Source organism: Ruditapes philippinarum, unplaced genomic scaffold (assembly GCF_026571515.1).
Source record: "Ruditapes philippinarum isolate M1 unplaced genomic scaffold, ASM2657151v2 ctg1553_1_1_1_1, whole genome shotgun sequence".
In the NCBI taxonomy this organism is placed as follows: Eukaryota; Metazoa; Mollusca; class Bivalvia; order Venerida; family Veneridae; genus Ruditapes; species Ruditapes philippinarum.
The window spans coordinates 1-23,587 of record NW_026855977.1 but is presented as its reverse complement, the minus strand read 5'-3'; the positions used below and the strand labels follow the sequence as shown (position 1 = coordinate 23,587).

Below are 23,587 nucleotides of genomic sequence, written 5' to 3'. Positions count from 1 at the left end.
ATAAAATTTCATACAATGTTTAAATATGACCAGTTATGTATTTTGAAGAAAATTGAATAAATCAACTTCAGATAATTGGTAATAATCAATTTTAACTTATTAATAAGTTCATTTTTCAATTTTGATATTTATTTGCAGTAGTTAAGCTGTCACAATATAGGAGCATAGATGTACATCTCAATTTGCATAACAGATAAAAAACATGTTCTTGTGATTTTTAGGTCTTTCTAATAGACCCCTACTTGTGACAGCTTTCTAAGATTTAGACGCTTTAACTTTACTGACCTTGTCAGTTTCCAATCAAATATTGTACAGTAAAATATATGCATGTACATATATAAAGCGAAGCTTTTGTAGTACAGTATACATTATTACAAAAGTACCCTGGAATAATATACATTTTTGCAGACTGACAAAAAATGAGTCCGTAAATCAAATCTTTTTACAAAAATTTAATTCAGAAAATTAAGGATTAGTGAGAAACGTATATTTTACTTATTTTGGACTAAAATATTTATATTTTGCCCTTTTATCTCTATAATTGACTACAGGGACTCGACACAGTGTTGGGATAGGGTAAAAAGTAATTCTAGAAAAAAAATGTATATATAATATATAGTCTACTGGTTGGAGAGATAACTCCATTTTGAAGCAGTTTTTGCAACAAAAAAAATTAGGTTATTTGAAAAATATTAAAAAGTTTACCAACTTTCAAAAAGTCATCACATTCTGTCCTATATGAACATATGCTTATTTGTTGAAAAACAAAGTTATAACAATTATATTTATGAAGTGTCGGGGTTATCTATGCGTCTGAGTTATCTCTCCGACCAGTATATATTATATATAATATATATTTTCTAGAATTACTTTTTACAGTATCCCAACCCTGTGTCGAGTCCATGTGTAATTGACATTGTTGGCGTTTAATGCAGTCAAGGTAAACATAATATTAGCTTGCAGTTTGGTTACATAAAAATAGGGCCGTAAGTAAAGCATTTCTATGGATGATTAAAAAGCGGCTGTGATTGTAAACTGGCAGAATTGAAGCTTTGTAGTCATTGGTGTATAAGTTATTAAATAATGACATCAATTCAATTTATTAAAAAAACATGACACTGAAAGTTAAAAAAAATTAAAAAGAATAAACAAATAAGATAAGTAATTATAATGTCACTGAAACCGATTCTTTATCAAAATGTATACAAAATGTTAATGTAAAGTGATGTGAATGGATTTGGGACGAACTGTTAAGGGGCGAATCGTTACATTACGTAAAAATTGGTACGGTGTCGATACAGAATTTAGCAATGTGGTTATTTACTTCCGGTGAAAAGTGTTGTTTTTTAAAAGAAAAAAATCAATATTTACGTGAAAATGTGGCTCTAATCAAAACGTTTGAGTCATGAGTATTGTTGAATAAAGTTTTCTTCAACGAAATTATCCGATCTAAAGTCTGCAAATATCGCATATGTATGAAAAAGGCCGCCAGGTCATTTACCTGAGAAATCTTAAATAAAAATTTATGCTGTAAATTATACGTAATCTGGATCTATTACCAGGAAATCAACAAATGAAATGGTATGTTTCTTTAAGATGTGAAAGGAGTTGAGCAATTTATAGTAATTTTACTATCTATCATGCGAGGATTAATCTTCTATTAAAGTCAAACCCCTCTAGGCTTCATCTTCAGACTCAGAGAAAGCGGTAGACAGACGTTTCACTATTGAGACGGTTCACACCAAGACGGTTCACACCAAGACGTTTCACTCCCAGATGGTAGTGAAACGTCTTGAAGACGTTTCACTCCCTTACTTATACCAAAATTATTTTGATACTTATGATATACTAAAATAGACCTAAAATTTTGAATTGAATTGAATTGACTTAAATTTAATAAAAACAAGCAATTATCATAGTATTGCAAGCAATCCATAAGTCCCCTACCGGTAAGAGCCCAAGCAACATTCTGAAGGGCCATTCACTTATGTTTCTATTTTAAGTAAATTTGTTGAAAAAGTTCTTTAAAAGTGATCACAGTGAACAGACAGACAGACGGACTGAAGGACAGTCTAAAGTTATTTTTTAAACATCCCTGTTATCAAAATATAACATTTTAAAAGCAAAATTTAAAAAAAAGGAGATAACGATGTCATACATGATGTGATTGTAACAAAGAACAATTAGTAATGAAGGTATGAATATTGAATATTTATTTTGAAATTGAAGTAAATGAAAGTTAAAAGAACAAATAGGAAAAATTAAAAGTTTAAGGAGGAGATAATTCTGGAAATATGGATGCTAGATTTATAAACCTTGTCATATTATAATGATGTGGGAGTTTGAAGAAAATTCTATCATGATTGAAGAAGTTGGAGTAAAAATTACCAATTTCTCAAAAAAAAGTCTAAGTTCAAAAATGGCATAATTCTGGAAATAGTCTTGCAACACTCACAAATGTTGAGTGATAATAAGAAACATTTATATGAAGTTTGAAGTAGATACGTTCAGAAAAAAAAAAGTTATTAAAAAAAACAATGTTTTTTTTTCATGAAAATTTTAAGTTCAAGGGAGGTAATTCTGATAAATTTTGTGCTAGAGTTGTAAACAATGTCACATATGATGTGGTTGATGACTAGCAACTTATTTTTAAAGTTTGAAGAAAATACCTTAAGAAATAAAGAACTTATAGTGAAAAAACTTAAAAACTAGAATAAGAAATCTTGAAATTCAGTCTATTTGTTGCCATAGCAACCAGAATTTTCAACACAGGAAGATAAGAAAAGGATGTGCATAATTTCCATACTGCCATCTACCCATATGTCAAGTTTCATAAAAATATTTTCAATACTTTTTGCGTTATCACTGGATCCAGGTTATGTGTAAAATCTGCCATATTTTCAGTCTATTTGTTGCCATAGCAACCAGAATTTTCAGCATAGGAAAAAAAGAAAAAGACGTGCATAATCTCCATACTGCCATCTATCCATATATCAAGTTTCATAAAAAAATTTTCAGTACTTTTTGCGTTATTGCGGGATCCAGGTTATGTGTAAAATTTGCCATATTTTCAGTCTATTTGTTGCCATAGCAACCAGAATTTTCAACATAGGAAGAAAAAAAAAGACGTGCATAATCTCCATACTGCCATCTATCCATATACCAAGTTTCATTAAAATATTTTCAGTACTTTTTGTGTTATCACGGGATCCAGTTTTGTGGACGGACGGACTGACAGACGGACTGACGGACAGACGGACGGAGGGTAAACCTAAAGTCCCCTCCGGTAAACCGGTAGGGGACTAATAAAAGGGGATTTCACTTTTTGTCAATGACTTCAAACTCAGTACTTTAATTTCTATCATTTGAATTTTCAGTTATCTTATCTACTTTATTGTTTAAGGTGTTTTTCTATTCTTTGATCCATATGTGCAATTATCACATTATTTCACTTAAATAAAAAAAATTTTTGATTAAAATAACACTTTAATATAACTAACTATTTGATCTTTTGTAAACATGGACCACGGATTTATGTAATATACATCCGTGCATGGACTCAATAGGCAATTTTAATTTAAAGCATAACAATCTTGTGACAACAATTAACTTTGAGTAACCTGTTTTTTTGTTGTTAATTTTAAACATGGGATAAAAAATTGTTAAATTATTTAATGCTAGTATAGTGCTTTTGCAATATAATTTATTATATGTCAAAAATTTTAATAGCCATTGAAATCAGAAATATTTTTAAATTATATTAAATGCAATGGGATTTTTTCAATATTTGTCATGCATAATCATTTTTTTGTGACTAAAATTTATTATTATATAAACAAAACTTATGGAGAAGTTTCTGTGTTTAAATTAACTGTTGTCAAAAATATTTTAATGGTCCAATAAACAACTGATTAGCAGAATGTTGATGCTTAAGTGCAGTGTTTATACAACTGATAGTGGTGTCAAACTGTTAGTTGATTGTCTTAGTGTTTACACAACTAATGAGATAACACCTACTGTTTAATAAATTGATGAAGAAAATAATTTTAAAAAATAATTTATTTTATACACATGTTTCGCATTTCATTGTTTAAGACTTACAAAAAATCCTAGTAAACATCTCTAAAAATTGGGAGTGAAACGTCCATACAATTGACAAAATGGGAGTGAAACATCTAGGTGTGAACCGTCTTGGGAGTGAAACGTCTCAATAGTGAAATGTCTTGGGAGTGAAACGTCTGACATTCAGAGAAAGCTTTGAGATACAAGGGAATCCGAGAACCAGACCCTAGCTCTTATTGAATGGACCGCTTTGATCTCTTACATGCCCAGTTTATTACACTGATACATGCGAGGATTAGCTCGATATTTTAATTTACCAGTACACCTCTAGTTAGGTGAGAAACACAGTTAACACTGAAAGTGTTTGTGAAATATCCCATGGGTGTTACCCAGGATCGAACCAGGGACCTCAGGAGTGACAGCCAGTGGTCTAACCAACTGAGCTATTATGCCACCTATTGGCTGTGTAACAATCACTGTGTAAAATTTCCAGGTACATGTATCAATCTTTAAAATTGTGCAATATGTAATGTATGGAAAAACGTTCAAAAAGTGTCCGGTTGATGGTTCCCCCCTCAAGTAGGCACTTACGCACTAACTTGCCTGGAGTCATCTATGGACTAGCTTATCCAAACTAGATCAGACACTGATCAACTCGGCCCATATATTTAACTGGTAATTTAGATTGTATAACAGAGCTCCAAATAACATGTGTATCAGCATAAAATTCACAGTATGGAAAAATCAGTTTCATAAATCATGCGTCACAGTATGAACAACAAAATAACAATACTCTTGTATATCAAAATGCAAGCATGATGAAAAGAGGTGTTAAAAGTGTAATATTTCAAAATTTATGTTTTGATTTCCTAAAAATACAATATATATTTCTACATGTATTTTATTTTGTGGAAAACTAGCTTGTAACATGTATACTTACATGTCTTTCAAATGGTTGAAGTATATTAATGTATTTAATTTTTTCTTATGGTTTTTTATTAAAAGTAAGAACAAAAAGAAATTTTTAATATGTAGACAATATTTATGGCAAAGTACTAGCAAATACCATGTCTCATACTTTTCAGGGGGAATCATCAAAAAGCATGCCGCCAGCAAGTTCCACAGTTGAAAGCAGTGGCCGTCCAGCATCAATACACTGGTTCCGGCATGGCCTTAGACTTCATGACAATCCAGCTTTGATTGAAGCTCTAGAATTTGGGGGAGATTTCTACCCAATCTTCATATTTGATGGCGAAGTTGCTGGTATTTTTTATATATTTGTTGGTTTTTTTTACCTTCGAAGAGCATTCAATTGCTTGTTGACAGGTCCATGTACTTGCAACAATCAAAATTGATTATCTCCAACACATGTAATTGTATGACCAATATGAAATTCTTTGTTTTAAATTTACTTTTTAATTCAGTAACTGATTGCAAGAAAATAAAACAAAAATCAAATATTAGATTTTTCTTCGTTGAATTGTATAAAATTTGTGAAAATTGTATGTAACCGTCCTGCTGACAGACATTGATAATCAGAAGAAAAAAAATACAGTTGTATTTGAAAACTGAAAAATAAGTGATATTGTTAAATTGTTACAGAACCATTCATTGCATAATTGATATAACACTGTATAAACTGTTTAATAATAACATTTCATCAGTTTGTGCTATTTATCCGTGATATTATCTACATTTGAGCTGTGTCACAACAAAACTAACATAGTGCGTTTGCGATCAGCATGGATTCAGACCAGCCTGCGCATCCACGCAGTCTGACAAGGATCCATGTTGTTCACTATTACAAGTAGAGGAACTGATTGCGAACAGCATGAATCCTGATCAGACTGCGCGGATGCGCAGGCTGGTCTGGATCCATGCTGGTCGCAAACCCATTATCTTGGTTTTGTCGTGACACAGCTCATTTTTGTACATGTTCATGTATACATACATTATTCTTTCTCCAGGGACAAAGACAGCTGCTTACAACAGGATGAGATTTTTGATAGAAAGTCTCGAGGATTTAGATGAGAGTTTGAAAAAACATGGTGGACGTTTGTACATATTCCATGGAGATCCTATCAAAATTTTGTCTAAACTTTTCAAAGTAAGTTACGCTTCTTTATTTGTTTGGCTTTTATGCTGAATAAAATGTTTAAAGTTGTAATTAATATTCAATCTTTAAAAATCTAGGAATCTAGGACTTGCAGCAAAATAAACATCAATAATTAATGTTTCTTCAATGATTGTTTGTTTAAATTGTAACTAAAATTCAGTCTTCAGTAAGTTAGGACTTACAAACAAACATCAATAATTAATGTTTCTTGACTGATGATTGATTGACTGTTTATAAACAGGAGTGGTCAGTGGGAAAACTGACATTTGAGCAGGACCCTGAGCCAGTCTGGACATCAAGAGACAATGCGGTGAAGAAGTTGTGTGAAGACTCTGATGTTGACTGTGTAGAGAAAATTTCCCACACACTCTGGGACCCTAAAGCGTAAGTTTGAGCAAATGCTTTTATTTTTACTACATTACCAGAAAGCCTGTAAGGGCAGAAAACTCAAAAAAGTGTTTTTTTGTTGTGTTTTGTTTTTTCGCTTAAACTGTTTCTGTTCCCATATTCTAAGATCATGCAAAGTTTAGATAAATATTTTTTTGGTAGTTTTCATTCTACTTTGTGTCTATTTGTTACATAACCTTAGCATATGCCTTTAATACTATTAGTAGACACTACTTTTTAGAAAAAAATATCAAAGTTATAAGTAATATTTGTCATCCCTTAAACAATGAAACTGTCAGATATGAAGTAAAGTAATGACATCATAAATTAAATGAAGTTGAAGCACACATTTAATTTTTTAAATTTGATTCAAAATATTTTTGTAATAGAGTAGGGGATAAGAAAAAGTATTTACATTCAATTGTGAATTATCAATTTAAGTCTAAATACAAAATTTTAATATTTCTTGAAAAATCGGTTTCTGAAAAACAACTTGGTGCAAATTCTTAATTTAAATAAAGTTAAGAACAGCAAGTTGAGTTTTTCATCCCTGTAATGCATGTCCAAATTAACGATAGTTTTTTCAAATTAGACCAGTTATAAAAACAACACTATTTATTACTATTACACAGTATCATTGAGAACAATGGTGGATGTCCTCCCCTGACTTACATGCTGTTCAATCAAGTGGCCAAGATGGTCGGGGATCCGCCCCGGACCTGTGCTGATCCAGACTTCACCAAGGTCACCATGCCAATGAGTGACAATCATAATGATAAATTTGGTATACCATCGCTGGAGAAACTAGGTAAACTGATGAAGATAAAGAAGGAAAATTAATGTGACAATTTTCAACTTTTATTTGGAGCCTCCAAAGGTCTAAAAGGCTATTAAAAACATAAAATTTGACATATATAGACCAACTGTTGCTAAAGATTACATATACAACAGATAAAAAAAAACAAATAGAATCAAATTGAAAATCTTTTTTGTGTCATTTAGTTAAAATCAATAAATTAGATTTGGGTTATTTTGCACAAAAAAAATTATTTTCCTAGAAAAACAGGGTGAACAAATAATTGGAAATTTTGCACACAAGTTGATATCTTAGATCACAAATCTGTAAGTGCATTCTAGGGCATGACATATAGCACTATGTTTCACCAGCTGCAATTTTAATTTTCTATTAAGGTTGAAAGTTAGATAAAAAATGTGCTTTGTTGTAGCCCAGACTATTTCTTCAAGTTGAACATTAGCTTTTAATCCTGAATCAATCAGAGTCTTGAACATTTCAATGCAAGTGATTAGAGCTGTAAGTCACATTTGGTAAAATATAAGTGGCGTTTTGTGTTTCAAACTGGAACTCTTAAGTCTTATCTCTATTAGTATTTAAATTTGATCTTTAATAGGAGTAATGCCAGAGTGTGTGGAGCAAAATGACAGGATAAACAATTGGAAAGGAGGCGAGACTCAAGCGCTGAGGCTGTTTGAGCACAGATTAAAAGTGGAGGAAATGGTAGGGTTTAAACCAAATTTGATGTATTTCACAATTAAAAGTATCATTTGACAGTTTTGGTTATTAAATTTTTATTTTTCTATACATATTTTTTCAAAAAAGTTTTGCCTGAAAACCTTGAAACTTAAAAGTTGATTAAGCCACACTATAGGGAATTTTACATTAAATAATTAGAAAATGGTTAAACTATGATATTTGGCCTTTTGTGAATAAATGACCCTTACAATCAATTGGGTCATATGTCAAGCAAAATGATAAACAACTTGATAAAAAGGCATGCTTAATACAAGATGCTCCTATTTAAAATATTTACTTGTAGTTTCCAGTTAATCTTTATCAATGCTGTAAGTTCTATTCAAATTAATGTTATTTTTGATATTAAGATATAGACCTATGCATTTTTTTTTACAGGCGTTTAGTTGTGGCAGCGTAATGCCCAACCAGAGTTATCCCGATCTTTTAGGCCCTCCACTCAGTATGAGCGCTCACCTGAGGTTTGGCTGCCTGTCCATTCGTAAACTGTACTGGGCCCTCAGAGATGCCTTTACAAAAGTAAGTATTTGAGTTTTAGTTAGCTTGACTATTTGAAGAATTGGGAACGCTTCTGTACTCACCAGGAATAGGCTGGTGCATCACGCTATGGTAAAGTTTTTGCATGCAAGTTGGTATCTCTAAAACTACAAAGGAAATTGGTTGAAACTTCACATGCTTATTTGAGAGCATAATAGGAGGTCACTGATCAAAGCCTATATCTCCAATATGGATTTTGACAGAATTATGACCCTTTTGTTTTTAAGTTAGAAAATTTTGCATCATTTAGGCTCTTGTTTAACTATCAAGCACTGAGAATAGTCAAGCACACCTTAATGACAGCTCTTGTTAGCTCACCTGTCACAAAGTGACAGGGTGAGCTTTTGTGATCGCTTTTCGTCCGGCGTCCGTCCGTCGTCCGTCCGTCCGTCCGTCCGTCTGTCCGTAAACTTTTACTTTAAATGACATCTCCTCATAAACCACTAAGCCAATTTCATCCAAACTTCACAGGAATGTTCCTTTGGTGGTCACCTTTAAAAATTGTTCAAAGAATTTAATTCCATGCAGAACTCTGGTTGCCATGGCAACCGAAAGAAAAAACTTTAAATATCTTCTTTTAAAAAACCATAAGAGCTAGAGCTTAGATATTTTGCATGAAACATCTTCTAGTGAGTGTCTACCAAGTTTGTTCAAATAAAAGCCCTGGGGTCAAAATTGGCCCCGCCCCGGGGGGTCATTGATTTTCCCTATATGCATATAGTAAAAACTTAAAAAATCTTCTTTTAAAGAACCCAAAGAGCTAGAGCTAAGATATTTAGCATGAAACATGTTCTAATGGGTGTCTACCAAGTTTGTTCAAATAAAAGCCCTGGGGTCAAAATTGGCCCCGCCCCAGGGGGTCATTGATTTTCCCTATATGCATATAGTAAAAACTTAAAAAATCTTCTTTTAAAGAACTCAAAGAGCTATGGCTAAGATATTGAGCATCAAACATGTTCTAATAGGTGTCTATCAAGTTTGTTCAAATAAAAGCCCTGGGGTCAAAATTGGCCCCGCCCCAGGGGGTCATTGATTTTCCCTATATGCATATAGTAAAAACTTAAAAAATCTTCTTTTAAAGAACCCAAAGAGCTAGAGCTAAGATATTTAGCATGAAACATCTTCTAACGAGTGTCTACGAAGTTTGTTCAAATAAAAGCCCTGGGGTCAAAATTGGCCCTGCCCCAGGGGGTCATTGATTTTCCCGATATGCATATAGTAAAAACTTAAAAAATCTCCTTTTAAAGAACCCAAAGAGCTAGAGCTTAGATATTTGGCATGAAACATCTTCTAGTGAGTGTCTACCAAGATTGTACAAATAAAAGCCCTGGGGTCAAAATTGGCCCCGCCCCAGGGGGTCATTGATTTTCCCTATATGCATATAGTAAAATTTTAAAAATCTTCTTTTAAAGAACTCATGGAGCTAGAGCTAAGATATTTAGCATGAAACATTTTCTAATGGGTGTCTACCAAGTTTGTTCAAATAAAAGCCCTTGGGTCAAAATTGCCCCGCCCATGGGGGTCATTGATTTTCCTTATATGTATATAGTAAAAACTTAAAAAATCTTCTTTTAAAGAACTGAAAGAGCTAGAGCTAAGATATTTAGCATGAAACATATTCTAATGGGTGTCTACCAAGTTTGTTCAAATAAAAGCCCTGGGGTCAAAATTGGCCCCGCCCCAGGAGGTCATTGATTTTCCCTATATGTATATAGTAAAAACTTAAAAAATCTTCTTTTAAAGAACTCAAAGAGCTAGAGCTAAGATATTTAGCATGAAACATGTTCTAATGGGTGTCTACCAAGTTTGTTCAAATAAGAGCCCTGGGGTCAAAATTGGCCCCGCCCCAGGGGGTCATTGATTTTCCTTATCTATGTGTATAGCAAAAACTTAATTCTTTGAAAAAATCTAAATAGCTAGAGTTAAGATATTAAGCATGAAACATCTTCTAGTGAGTGTCTACAAAGTTTGTTCAAATAAAAGCCCTGGGGTCAAAATTGGCCCTGCCCCGGGGGTCATTGATTTTCCTTAAATGTGTATAGGAAAAACTTAAAAAACATCTTTGAAAAAACCCAAATAGCTAGAGTTTAGATATTAAGCATGAAACATGTTCTAGTAAGTGTCTACAAAGTTTGTTCAAATAAAAGCCCTGGGGTCAAAACTGGCCCCGCCCCAGGGGTGTCATTGTTTTTAACTATATGTGTATAGTAAAAACTTAAAAAATCTTCTTTAAAAAAACACAATGAGCTACAGCTTAGATGTTTAGCATTGAAACTTGTTCTAATGGGTGTCTACAAAGTTTGTTCAAATAAAAGCCCTTGGTTAAAATTGGCCCTGCCGGGGGTAGGGGAGGGCAGATCATTGTTTTTCATTATAAGTGTGTACATCATGAAACGTCTTCTTATAGGTGTCTTCCAAGTTTGTTCAAATAAAAGCCCTGGGGTTTAAACTGGCCCCGCTCCGGGGGCCTACATACAGGTGAGCGACCTTAGGGCCATCATGGCCCTCTTGTTTTTCCTTATCTTACATGCATTGTACCTGTTAGCTAGAATGTATGGATGTCATCATGAACAAAACTTTGCTTGGTGTAACCAAGTCTTGGTTTTAAACATATGCTACCATATCCAGTGCTCACTCTGCCATAAGCTGTTTAAGCCATTTCCTATAATGTTATTACTTTGACTACAGTATTATTTCCCCAACAATTACTTTGGCGACAGGATTATTTCCCCAAGTAACACTGTTCTGATACAAACCTTATGAATTCCTTATGAGATTCATGGTGCACCCAGATTTGAATAGCTTGTATCAAAATGAAATGCTTTTGTTGCAAGCAAGAATTCTGTATGCATTTTGTTCACACCAAGCTCTTATTGGCTCTTTTTTAAGATGACAAGTAGAAAGTCATCTTTTTAAAACCTGGAACCAAACATTATAAACCTTTGCTACTTATAAAAAGACAAGCAAATGAGCTATATGGTCCAACCAAGATCTATGCTGATAGATTGTAGTTATCACTTTTCAAAGTTTTGTTAACGGCTAGATTAAATTAAAAGATAAAAGTTAAACATACCAGAATTATATCTTTTTTTCATTTTAGATCAACGCTGATAGACCTTTCACAGTGTCAGTGGTAGGTCAAGTGATGTGGCGGGAATATTTCTACACGATGTCCGTCAACAACATTAATTATAACAAAATGGCAGACAACCCTATATGTCTGAATATCCCATGGTACAAAGATGAAGAAAAACTCAAGAAATGGGAAGATGTAAGTTGTTGTGCTTTCTTAAACTTGACAACTCAAACAGTATTGGTGGCTTTCCCAAAATACTGAAAAAGAGGCCTGTAAACTGTTCAAGATTCAAATCTGGGAAGTTTGATCATTGGTTTAAACATATTTTTTAAAGCTTGATTGTGAAACAAGTTCTTGCAACTTATATTTATCTCTTTCGAGTCTGCTTCCTTGAACCAACCAGTACTGGTGTCATATGAAGAAACATGGTCATGACCCGAGTAGGGCTCGAACCAATGATCCCGGTTGAGAGGGATTAACCACTAGGCCACCGCTCCCCCTTTTAAGAAGTTTGATCATTGTAAATCCCTGTATAAGTATCATTCATTTTAAAGCAGTCAGTATAACCAAACCAAATAAAATGTGTGTTAGCCTTACAATGAGTTGAATCTTGGACTTTGTAAAAGTTAACGGTTTTACTTACCAAGATATTAACTTTGATAAAGAATTTGGACTGAACCAGTTAGCTTGTGTTAGCTTATACTGAATTTTAAGTATGGTTGTGTAGAAAGCTAAAGCTTTAAGACATGTTCATAAATCTGTTCCTGGAACCAATTGGTACTAAGCCATAAGTGCTTAAGAAAACAACTGCATGCATCTGACATGGTTTGAACCCATGCGGCAGGCAATTCTTTAACTACCAGTTTGATGGGTTCACCACTCAGCCACCACTAAATGTTTTGTGTGTATTATTCAGGGTGAGACAGGGTATCCTTGGATTGATGCCATCATGAAACAACTGAAGCATGAAGGATGGATTCATCATGTGGCAAGACACGCTGTGTCAACATTCCTCACAAGAGGTGATCTCTGGATAAGTTGGGAAGATGGACTGAAGGTAAATATTCGGGGCAGAAGTAATTGAGCCGAGTCATGACAAAACCAACATAGTGCGTTTGCGACCAGCATGGATCAAGACCAGCCTTTGCATCCGCGCAGTCTGATCAGGATCCATGCTGTTTGCTTACCAACCCTATTACAAGTAGAGAAACTGATAGCGAACAGCATGGATCCTGATCAGACTGCGCGGATGCGCAGGCTGGTCTGGATCCATGCTGGTCGCAAACCCGTTATGTTAGTTTTGTCATGACAAATACTTTTTAAGGCAAATTATGCCTCAGAAACAAATTTTTTTTTCCTATTTTGAAAGGTCAAACATATGTTTTAAATTAAAAGGTATAAGTAATGGTTCAAGAGCATGTTAAAAGCTTATCACCTGAAGAAAGTAGTGCTAAATGTGAATTTATTTTCACACAAGCAAGTGTCTTATTAATTAAAAGGGACAAGTTATAAAGTTATAAAGGTCATTTTCGATGTGTTACAATCAAGGTGTCTAAACAATCAACGGTAATTAATGATGCGCAACATGGTGTTTTTTGTAATTTCACACCTTTTGTTTGATGTATTGTAAAGAAGGTGAAACTGACCATTGTTTTGGTTCAAAATGGCCACAGGAAAGACTTTTCTAGAGGCTGCAGGGTGCAGACAGCTTTTCTTGGCTATTTATATCTAGGGATTTTTATCAGGATGGAAACAACTTAATTGTTTTTCACTTTTTGGCAAGTGACCACTACTTTGAAGTGACCGTTAGCTTTATTTAGACTACATATTTTTTCCAAAAACTGTAAAATGATTCAATGATAATTGAATGATTATTTTATTTTCAGGTGTTTGACAAGTACCTTCTTGATGCTGATTGGTCAGTTTGCTCTGGTAACTGGATGTGGATGTCAAGCTCCGCCTTCGAGAAAGTGCTTAGCTGTCCTAAATGCTTTTGTCCTGTGAGATATGGCCGAAAGATGGATCCCAACGGGGAATACATTAAGTAAGTGATCTAAGTAGATTATTGAAAGAATCTTGTACTAATTTAATGTGTTTGAAGGTCATAAGGGAATACTGTAAAAAATTTCGGCTTGTTTTTGGTTTAAGTGAACCCAGTTGATGTATAAACTTTTCTAAACAGGTATTAGGTTTCATAACTTTTTGAAAAGAGGTTTTCTTTCTAAGAACATTGTCACTTTGCAATGGTGTTGCCTTCCAGTTATAATTAGTAATATATAATTTTGAAAATATTTCTTTATAAATGTATTCACTACTGTAAGTTACTCAGTAATGGTAATACAGAAAGATCTGTTGTGTTGGCTTACAGAAAGTCCATTAATGTTTGTTCCCTTTTTTTTAAAATAGGCGAAACTTTGCCACAGTGTTAAAAAGATATGCCATTCAAGAATTTCTTTATAGAGGAAGGCACCAAAACGGAGTACAAAAGGAGAAAGCCAAATTGTGTTTTTTTGGCGTGGATACCCCCTTATCCCTATCGTTGAGCAAATAAAGGTCCCCAAGGAGTGCTACAATCTAATGATGGAAGTGAAGAACAAACTTGTACAACAAGGCAAAGGTATTTATACTTCAGCGTTCATAAGTGTCCTAATTGTTTATTGTACTTGACTGTCACATTGAACAAGCATTATAGCGGATATGGTGATTTATAAATCTACATGAAAAAAAAATATAATCTGTATAAGATACAATATTATATTTTATTTTTTTTTTGGGGGGGGGGGGAGGCCAAGGTCTATGAGGGTTATACTGAGATTAGTGTTATCATGGGGCAGCAGTTTATTATAAATTTCATATTTAGTTTTTTTCACCAAACTATGTAGCTTTTAGTAACTGATTTTTTTAGCTCGACTTTTCTATGAAAAGGGGAGCTATCCTACTCGCCCCGGCGTCGGCGTCGGCGTCGGCGTTAGCGTTGGCGTCACACCTTGGTTAAGTTTTTCGTACCACCCCACTTTATTTCAGAAGTATTACAAGTATGGCTTTGAAACTTACCATACTTGTTCACCATCATAACCTCCATCTACAGACAAGAGTACATAACTCTGTCAAGGTTTTTGACAGAATTATGGCCCTTTTTTGACTTAGAAAGTGTATTGAGCTTGGTTAAGTTTTTTGTACCACCTCACTTTATTTCAAAACCATTGGAGGTATTGCTTTGAAACTGACCATACTTGTTTACCATCACGACCTTCATCAACAGACAAGAGGACATAACTCTGTCAAGGTTTTTGACAGAATTATGCCCCTTTTTGACTTAGAAAATACATTGAATATGGGTAAAATCCACTTATTGCCTTAACCCTTTGAGATATTGCTTTGAAACTTTTAATGCTATTTCACATCATTACCCCCATCTGTACGCAAGAGAAGGTAACTCTGTCAGGGATTTGTTTTAAAAATTAAGGCCTTTTATCGACTTAGAATCTTGGTTAAGTTTTTTGTACCAGTCAACTTTTTGACTGAACTGGTTGAGATATTAAATTGAAAGTTGGAATACTTGTTTACCATCATGGTCCCAAACATGGGCAGGAGAAGGTAATTCTGTTAAGGATTTTATTTGAATTATGGCCCTTTTTGACTTAGAAACTCAGTTAAAATTTTCATTCTTGTCCACTTGTTGACCTAACCATTTGAGATATTACTTTGGAAGTTGGAGTTCTTATGTGCCATCATGAGACCTATCTGTAAGCAAGAGAAGATAACTCTGTGAAAATGTTTCTTGATTTGTACTTAGAAATTCCTAGTTAAAGTCTTGTGTGCCCTTAACTGTCAAAGTTTTGTTTTATAGGCAAGCACTAAAAAAGTCGAGCGCGCTGTCCTTCTGACAGCTCTTGTTTACTCTCCCATTCTTCATAATTACCATTTCTCATAGCATCTGTATAAATTGGGTGTTGGGCAATATCCCACCACATGAAAGGGCTTCCATATTTATTGGGTCAAGGTCACTAAGGGTAAAAATAAATCTTCCTCCTTTTTTTTCTAACAGGCCGTGCTTGTAATATTGTCAAATCAAAGGCTTGGAGAATCAATTATTTACTAATATTCTTGTTACATAAAGAGTTATAGTTGTCAAGTAGCATTCAGCCATAGACCACTGAATGTTTGAACACTAGTTAAAAAAAAAGCAATTTGATTAGTCAGTTTTAAATTTAGGTTTGAAATATATTTGGCTTGATGAAAGTCTTGTACAAACTTTCAGGTGTCCAAAAAAAGTCTTTCAAGTAACATTGCATAAGTTGAAATTTTGTCAGTCTGTAAGAAGCACCCATTACATTGAAAAAAACCCGGCAAGTTGCCAAAATGACATGAAAACTGAAAATTTCTACAAAAGTTTTTTAATACATTTAGATTTTCAATCTCACGAAAAAGATAATCAATAAATAAAATGAAAATTTACTTGCATTTCAGATCTTGGAGCATTTGTAGGCAACAAACGTGGGAAGAAGTTCGGCATGTTTGTCTGGATGCCTGGGCACACAAGGTTGCCTGTGCCAGGAAGTTGCCACTCCGAGCATGACAAAAAAACTTATGGTCTCTCAATTATTAAAGATGTTACATCAATAAAGAGGAAAACATTTTGCAGTGTGGCAAAATTGAAATAACAGTGCTAAATATAAAAAGTGTCAATCTACTTTCTCAGCATGTTCTTGAAGTCCTAAATAAAGTTAGTTTTATTACCCAATGAAACAGTTTATTCAATCTGTCTGTGTCATTAATTGAGATATTTGTTGCATAATTTATTGATGGTTCTATTCTTAATAAAAGCTTTATATAATTAGACAGTTAAAAACAATAATGAATAATCTCACAATGATAGATTTTACATTCTCTATCTCAAATTTCTCTATCTCAAATTTCTCTATCTCAAATAAGAATTGAAATATACAGAAAATTTAAGGTTATGAATATTTGATAATCACACACAAGGAAACAAGGTTCTAGAGGATTCTGTATTGTATTAAATTACATTGAGTTTAAAAGAGTTATGAAAAATACTATTTATCAAATCAGACTTTTTTTTTGAAGAATATATTTTTTATAGAACTTTTTTTCTGAAGGCTTTGTTGTTTTTTTTTGTAACTTTTCATCATCTGTTGTCCATTTTGTTCATATCCATTTAATACAAGTGTTGAAATCTCTGTGCAGCTGGTTGGCTAGAGATTTTTTTTTAAATTAATGTGTCTACAAACTTACGTTTTAGACCTTTTTACTAAAATTTTAATTGTAGCTAAGCAACAACTTCCTAAAAAACAACAACAACAAAAAAAAAACAACAACAAAAAGCACTAAGATATTTTGATTTTAATTAAAATCAAATAATAGAAATAAGGAAAAGCTGGGTCTTTTTTGTGTGGAATAATTCCCTTTGGGGTATAGTGATCGAAAATTAACATATTTTTTGTTTCAAAATATTTATAGAGGCATTTTTGTAGTTAATTTTGTTGATGTGTTAAATTCTATATGAATAAGTGTTTCAGAGAAGAAGATATTTTTGTATGTAAGTGCAGCTAAATGTTTTAATTATGTTTTGTGATATGTTGTTGTATCTAATTTTATCTAATCTAGTCCATTTGTTGTATTTATATTGCTCAATATTATATTCATCACCATATTTTTAAGATAATCATTTTGTATATCATAATCATTATCATCATAATCGTCATCATTTCTATCATCATCATTGTTTTTTATATTTCAAATATTAGTTGTCATCATCATCTTTTCATCATCAAGATTCACAATTTGAAACATAATCATCATCAATTCATTGAACATGGAAATAATTGAATGCATTTCTATCACAAGATTTTAAAAAAAGGTTGTTAGTTTTAATACTCATTTTCAATGTCGTACTGTAAACAATTTAAATGTCTGAAATATGATAACATCTTTTTTGTTTTTGACAACATTATAATTGTTTTGTAGGTCTACATTAAACAGTCAGCTACATTTGAGCCGCATCATGACAAAACCAACATAGTTGGTTTGTGACCAGCATGGATCAAAACCAGCCTGCGCATCAACGCAGTCTGATCAGGACCCATGCTATTCCCTTACAAACTCTATAACAAGTAGAGAAACTGATAGCAAAAAGCATGGATCCTGATCAGACTGCGCAGGATCCATGCTGGTCGCAAACCCATTATGTTGCTTTTGTCATGACGCGGCTAATTTACATTAAAATATATTGAAAGGCTATGGTTATCACCATACATATCTCTTGTTGATAAGTTTATAGCCTTTTTCTTTTATATTAACTTATTGCACCTGTCTGTATGGAGAATAAATTGTAATCCATGGTTGTTTAATCCTTGGGGGCGCAGTAATAATAATATCTAAAAGGTTCTAGGTGTGTCCATGGCCGAGTGGTTAAGGTTGTTAACCACTTGCCCCTCACAGCTGTTGGCTTGAATCCAGACAGGGCTTTTGCATTCTTTGTTTGAAAACTTTCCAGCCAGCTTACTGTGGTTCTACTTAAATGCCTGTTCATGCCTGAAAAAATGCAGAAAAGGGCACCAGAGGTCTTCCTCCATCAGTAAAGTTGGAAACATTTCATATGACCTATACTATGTTGGTGTGACGTAAAGCCCAAAATCAAAATATTAGCAATAAGGTTGCAGGCTAGCATTCATACATTGACATTACATATCATTTTATCAACTGATTTGTTTATGTATATATATTGTTATTGTTCGGATCAGATTTTGACAATCATTTCATTAGACAATGTTATTTCATAATCATGTTGTTCTCATTTGATGTGTCTATGAAATTTGTTTTGAAAATATACCATAACAACATCATGTTTTTTTTTGCATATAAAAACACAGTGAGAAATGATCCTATATTTTGTTTTTCTGGCAGTACATTGTTATTGTGCCTTTTATGTGTTGCTGCAAGCTGGTCATATTTATGTGTCTAATGTTATGATAAATATTAGATTGTGTTCACTTTTTACATTCCCTGTTTGACACAAGTTTTAAGTACAGTAACAGATAGGGATAGGTTGAATGTTTGAAGAATTATGGGAAGCTTACATAGGCCCTGTAAGAGACCAAGATGCAGAAGACGGACATCTTCCGTTTTATTTTGAACATCAGTTCTAAATACTGGGCAGGCACCACTAAATTCATGGTCTGGGCAGCCATCACTATAGATATAAGTTAATCAAAAGTCAGAATCTACTACACTTTATTGTTAAATAATGTTGTTTTGATTGTGTAAAGCGAATACTGTGACATTGTATTTGAACTGGTCTTGTCAAATTGTGATTAAAGTATGAAGAAATTTTAGAATATCTTGTTGTTTTTTATACCTTGTAATTTTTATACCCCCGGCAAACGATGTTTTATGGGTATACTGGAGTCAGCTGCATGAGCTGGTGGTCGGTCCGTTGCAGATTTCTTGTCCAGGACATAACTTTGAAACTACAAGAGATTTCAACTTAAAATTTTGAAGGTAGAAAGATCTCATTAAGCAGAAGTGCTGTGCAAAAGAACCAAACCATAACTCTACCTTGCCTAATTTTGGGTTATTGCCCTTTGGTTTTTTCAGCTTGACTTTTTTTGAAAAAAAAGTAGTGGTATTGCTATAGTCTTGGTGGCTTTGCCATTGCCGTCCGCAAACTTGTACCTGGATCATAACTTTTTTAGTTCTTGGTGTATTGTCTTCAAACTTGGCCACAACAACCCTTGGGACAAGACCTTTCAGTAGACCACACTAACCTTGACCTTCATCCATAAATGATCTTGACCTTCAAGGTCAAAAGCCCAAATTTTGCTTGTTCTTTGCTGATAATTCTTCAAGGATAGCCCTTTAATATAACCATTCAGACCTTGACCTTCAATCATAAATGAACTGGACTTTGAAGGTCAAATTATTGAAATTGTCATTTTTTTGGCTATTATTGGCTGTAACTTTGTTATTTTTGAATAGATTGTCTTCAAACTTGAACATAATATAAATGTGTATATATATAAATGCGTATACTATGCTATATATACAAATTATATAGACAAAACTTATGTGACAAGACAGACCGATTAAATTTATAAAAAGGAAACATTAAGATTTGTTCAAACATTTCTTTGTTTCCTATAGAAAAAAACTAAAAAGTCGAGGGTTGCACCTGCCCGACAGTGGCTCTTGTGCCACTTTACTAGACTGTTCGCCTTTTTAAAACACTTTGTGCAATTTTATTTAACTCACAGTATGTCTTCTCACAAGACATAATGTCACTTTACCAGTCTTTATGCCTTTTTAAACTTTGTTTCATTGACCAAACTGTATGCCTTCTTACAAGGCTTTATGTCAAATTATCAGACTTTATGCCTTTTTAAAACACTTTTTGCCCTTTTACCAAACTGCATGCCTCCTAACAAGACTTTTTGGCACTTACCAGACTTTACGCCTTTTTAAAACACTTTGTGCCATTTTACCAGAATGTTTGCCTCCTTTCAAGACTTGATGCCACTTACCAGACTTTATGCCTTTTTAAAACACTTTGTGCCATTTTACCAAACTGTTTGCCTTCTTACAAGACTGTATGCCACTTACCAGACTTTCACCTTTTTAAAACACTTTGTGCCATTTTACCAAACTGTTTGCCTCTTTACAAGACTTTATGCCACTTACCAGACTTTCACCTTTTTAAAACACTTTGTGCCATTTTACCAAACTGTTTGCCTCCTTACAAGACTTTATGCCACTTACCAGACTTTACGCCTTTTAAAACGCTTTTTGCCATTTTACCAAACTGTATGCCTCCTTACAAGACTTTTTGGCACTTACCAGACTTTACACCTTTTTAAAACGCTTTTTGCCATTTTACCAAACTGTATGCCTCCTTACAAGACTTTTTGGCACTTACCAGACTTTATGCCTGTAAAAACACTTTTGTGCCATTTAATTCAACTGTATGCCTTCTTACAAGACTTTATGCCACTTACCAGACTTTCACCTTTTAAAACACTTTGTGCCATTTTACCAAACTGTTTGCCTCCTTACAGGACTTTATGCCACTTACCAGACTTTACGCCTTTTTAAAACGCTTTTTGCCATTTAATTGAACTGTATGCCTTCTTACAAGACTTTATGCCACTTACCAGACTTTTTGCCTTTTTAAAACACTTTGTGCCATTTTACCAAACTGTTTGCCTTCTTACAAGACTTTATGCCACTTACCAGACTTTACGCCTTTTTAAAACGCTTTGTGCTATTTTACCAAACTGTTTGCCTCCTTACAAGACTTTATGCCACTTACCAGACTTTCACCTTTTTAAAACACTTTGTGCCATTTTACCAAACTGTTTGCCTCCTTACAAGACTTTATGCCACTTACCAGACTTTCACCTTTTTAAAACACTTTGTGCCATTTTACCAAACTGTTTTCTTCCTTACAAGACTTTATGCCACTTAACAGACTTTATGCCTTTTTAAAACACTTTGTGCCATTTTACCAAACTGTTTGCCTCATGACAAGACTTAATGCAACTTACCAGACTTTATGCCTTTTTAAAACACTTTGTGCCTTTTAATTCAACTGTATGCCTTCTTACAAGACTTTATGCCACTTACAAGACTTTTTGCCTTTTTAAAACACTTTGTGCCATTTTACCAAACTGTTTGCCTCCTTACAAGACTTTATGCCACTTACCAGACTTTACACCTTTTTAAAACGCTTTTTGCCATTTTACCAAACTGTATGCCTCCTTACAAGACTTTTTGGCACTTACCAGACTTTACACCTTTTTAAAACGCTTTTTGCCATTTTACCAAACTGTATGCCTCCTTACAAGACTTTTTGGCACTTACCAGACTTTATGCCTGTAAAAACACTTTGTGCCATTTAATTCAACTGTATGCCTTCTTACAAGACTTTATGCCACTTACCAGACTTTCACCTTTTTAAAACACTTTGTGCCATTTTACCAAACTGTTTGCCTCCTTACAAGACTTTATGCCACTTACCAGACTTTACGCCTTTTTAAAACGCTTTTTGCCATTTAATTGAACTGTATGCCTTCTTACAAGACTTTATGCCACTTACCAGACTTTTTGCCTTTTTAAAACACTTTGTGCCATTTAATTCAACTGTATGCCTTCTTACAAGACTTTATGCCACTTACCAGACTTTTTGCCTTTTTAAAACACTTTGTGCCATTTTACCAAACTGTTTGCCTTCTTACAAGACTTTATGCCACTTACCAGACTTTACGCCTTTTTAAAACGCTTTGTGCTATTTTACCAAACTGTTTGCCTCCTTACAAGACTTTATGCCACTTACCAGACTTTCACCTTTTTAAAACACTTTGTGCCATTTTACCAAACTGTTTGCCTCCTTACAAGACTTTATGCCACTTACCAGACTTTCACCTTTTTAAAACACTTTGTGCCATTTTACCAAACTGTTTGCCTCCTTACAGGACTTTATGCCACTTACCAGACTTTACGCCTTTTTAAAACGCTTTTGCCATTTAATTGAACTGTATGCCTTCTTACAAGACTTTATGCCACTTACCAGACTTTTTGCCTTTTTAAAACACTTTGTGCCATTTTACCAAACTGTTTGCCTTCTTACAAGACTTTATGCCACTTACCAGACTTTACGCCTTTTTAAAACGCTTTGTGCTATTTTACCAAACTGTTTGCCTCCTTACAAGACTTTATGCCACTTACCAGACTTTCACCTTTTTAAAACACTTTGTGCCATTTTACCAAACTGTTTGCCTCCTTACAAGACTTTATGCCACTTACCAGACTTTCATCTTTTTAAAACACTTTGTGCCATTTTACCAAACTGTTTTCTTCCTTACAAAACTTTATGCCACTTAACAGACTTTATGCCTTTTTAAAACACTTTGTGCCATTTTACCAAACTGTTTGCCTCATGACAAGACTTAATGCAACTTACCAGACTTTATGCCTTTTTAAAACACTTTGTGCCTTTTAATTCAACTGTATGCCTTCTTACAAGACTTTATGCCACTTACAAGACTTTTGCCTTTTTAAAACACTTTGTGCCATTTTACCAAACTGTTTGCCTCCTTACAAGACTTTATGCCACTTACCAGACTTTACACCTTTTTTTTTTAAAACGCTTTTTGCCATTTTACCAAACTGTATGCCTCCTTACAAGACTTTTTGGCACTTACCAGACTTTACACCTTTTTAAAACGCTTTTTTGCCATTTTACCAAACTGTATGCCTCCTTACAAGACTTTTGGCACTTACCAGACTTTATGCCTGTAAAAAACACTTTGTGCCATTTAATTCAACTGTATGCCTTCTTACAAGACTTTATTGCCACTTACCAGACTTTCACCTTTTTAAAACACTTTGTGCCATTTTACCAAACTGTTTGCCTCCTTACAAGACTTTATGCCACTTACCAGACTTTACGCCTTTTTAAAACGCTTTTTGCCATTTAATTGTGAACTGTGTATTGCCTTCTTACAAGACTTTATGCCACTTACCAGACTTTTTGCCTTTTTAAAACACTTTGTGCCATTTAATTCAACTGTATGCCTTCTTACAAGACCTTATGCCACTTACCAGACTTTTTGCCTTTTTAAAACACTTTGTGCCATTTTACCAAACTGTTTGCCTTCTTACAAGACTTTATGCCACTTACCAGACTTTACGCCTTTTTAAAACGCTTTGTGCTATTTTACCAAACTGTTTGCCTCCTTACAAGACTTTATGCCACTTACCAGACTTTCACCTTTTTTAAAACACTTTGTGCCATTTTACCAAACTGTGTTGCCTCCTTACAAAAATTTTTTTTGGGCATTCTTTT

The 23,587-nt window shown here is 33.8% G+C and overlaps 1 protein-coding gene across 3 annotated transcripts in view; it reads left to right on the top strand.

Moving 5' to 3' along the window:
- The window catches only part of LOC132745024 (cryptochrome-1-like), a 32,347-nt gene extending 18,556 nt beyond the window's left edge, over positions 1–13,791 (top strand). The window contains exons 1-10 of one of the 3 annotated variants that reach the window (XM_060733850.1): positions 1,315–1,581; positions 5,148–5,325; positions 6,030–6,169; positions 6,420–6,562; positions 7,198–7,373; positions 7,975–8,081; positions 8,493–8,633; positions 11,752–11,922; positions 12,644–12,784; positions 13,614–13,791. In XM_060733850.1, coding sequence (XP_060589833.1) covers positions 1,579–1,581; positions 5,148–5,325; positions 6,030–6,169; positions 6,420–6,562; positions 7,198–7,373; positions 7,975–8,081; positions 8,493–8,633; positions 11,752–11,922; positions 12,644–12,784; positions 13,614–13,775 — 1,362 coding nt within the window. In that variant the 5' untranslated portion in view covers positions 1,315–1,578 and the 3' untranslated portion in view covers positions 13,776–13,791. Of the gene's footprint in view, positions 1–1,314; positions 1,582–4,532; positions 4,556–5,147; positions 5,326–6,029; positions 6,170–6,419; positions 6,563–7,197; positions 7,374–7,974; positions 8,082–8,492; positions 8,634–11,751; positions 11,923–12,643; positions 12,785–13,613 lie in introns of those variants that run through there. The other 2 variants (XM_060733852.1, XM_060733851.1) reach the window with 2 other exon arrangements.
- Positions 13,792–23,587: the final 9,796 nt, after the last annotated feature.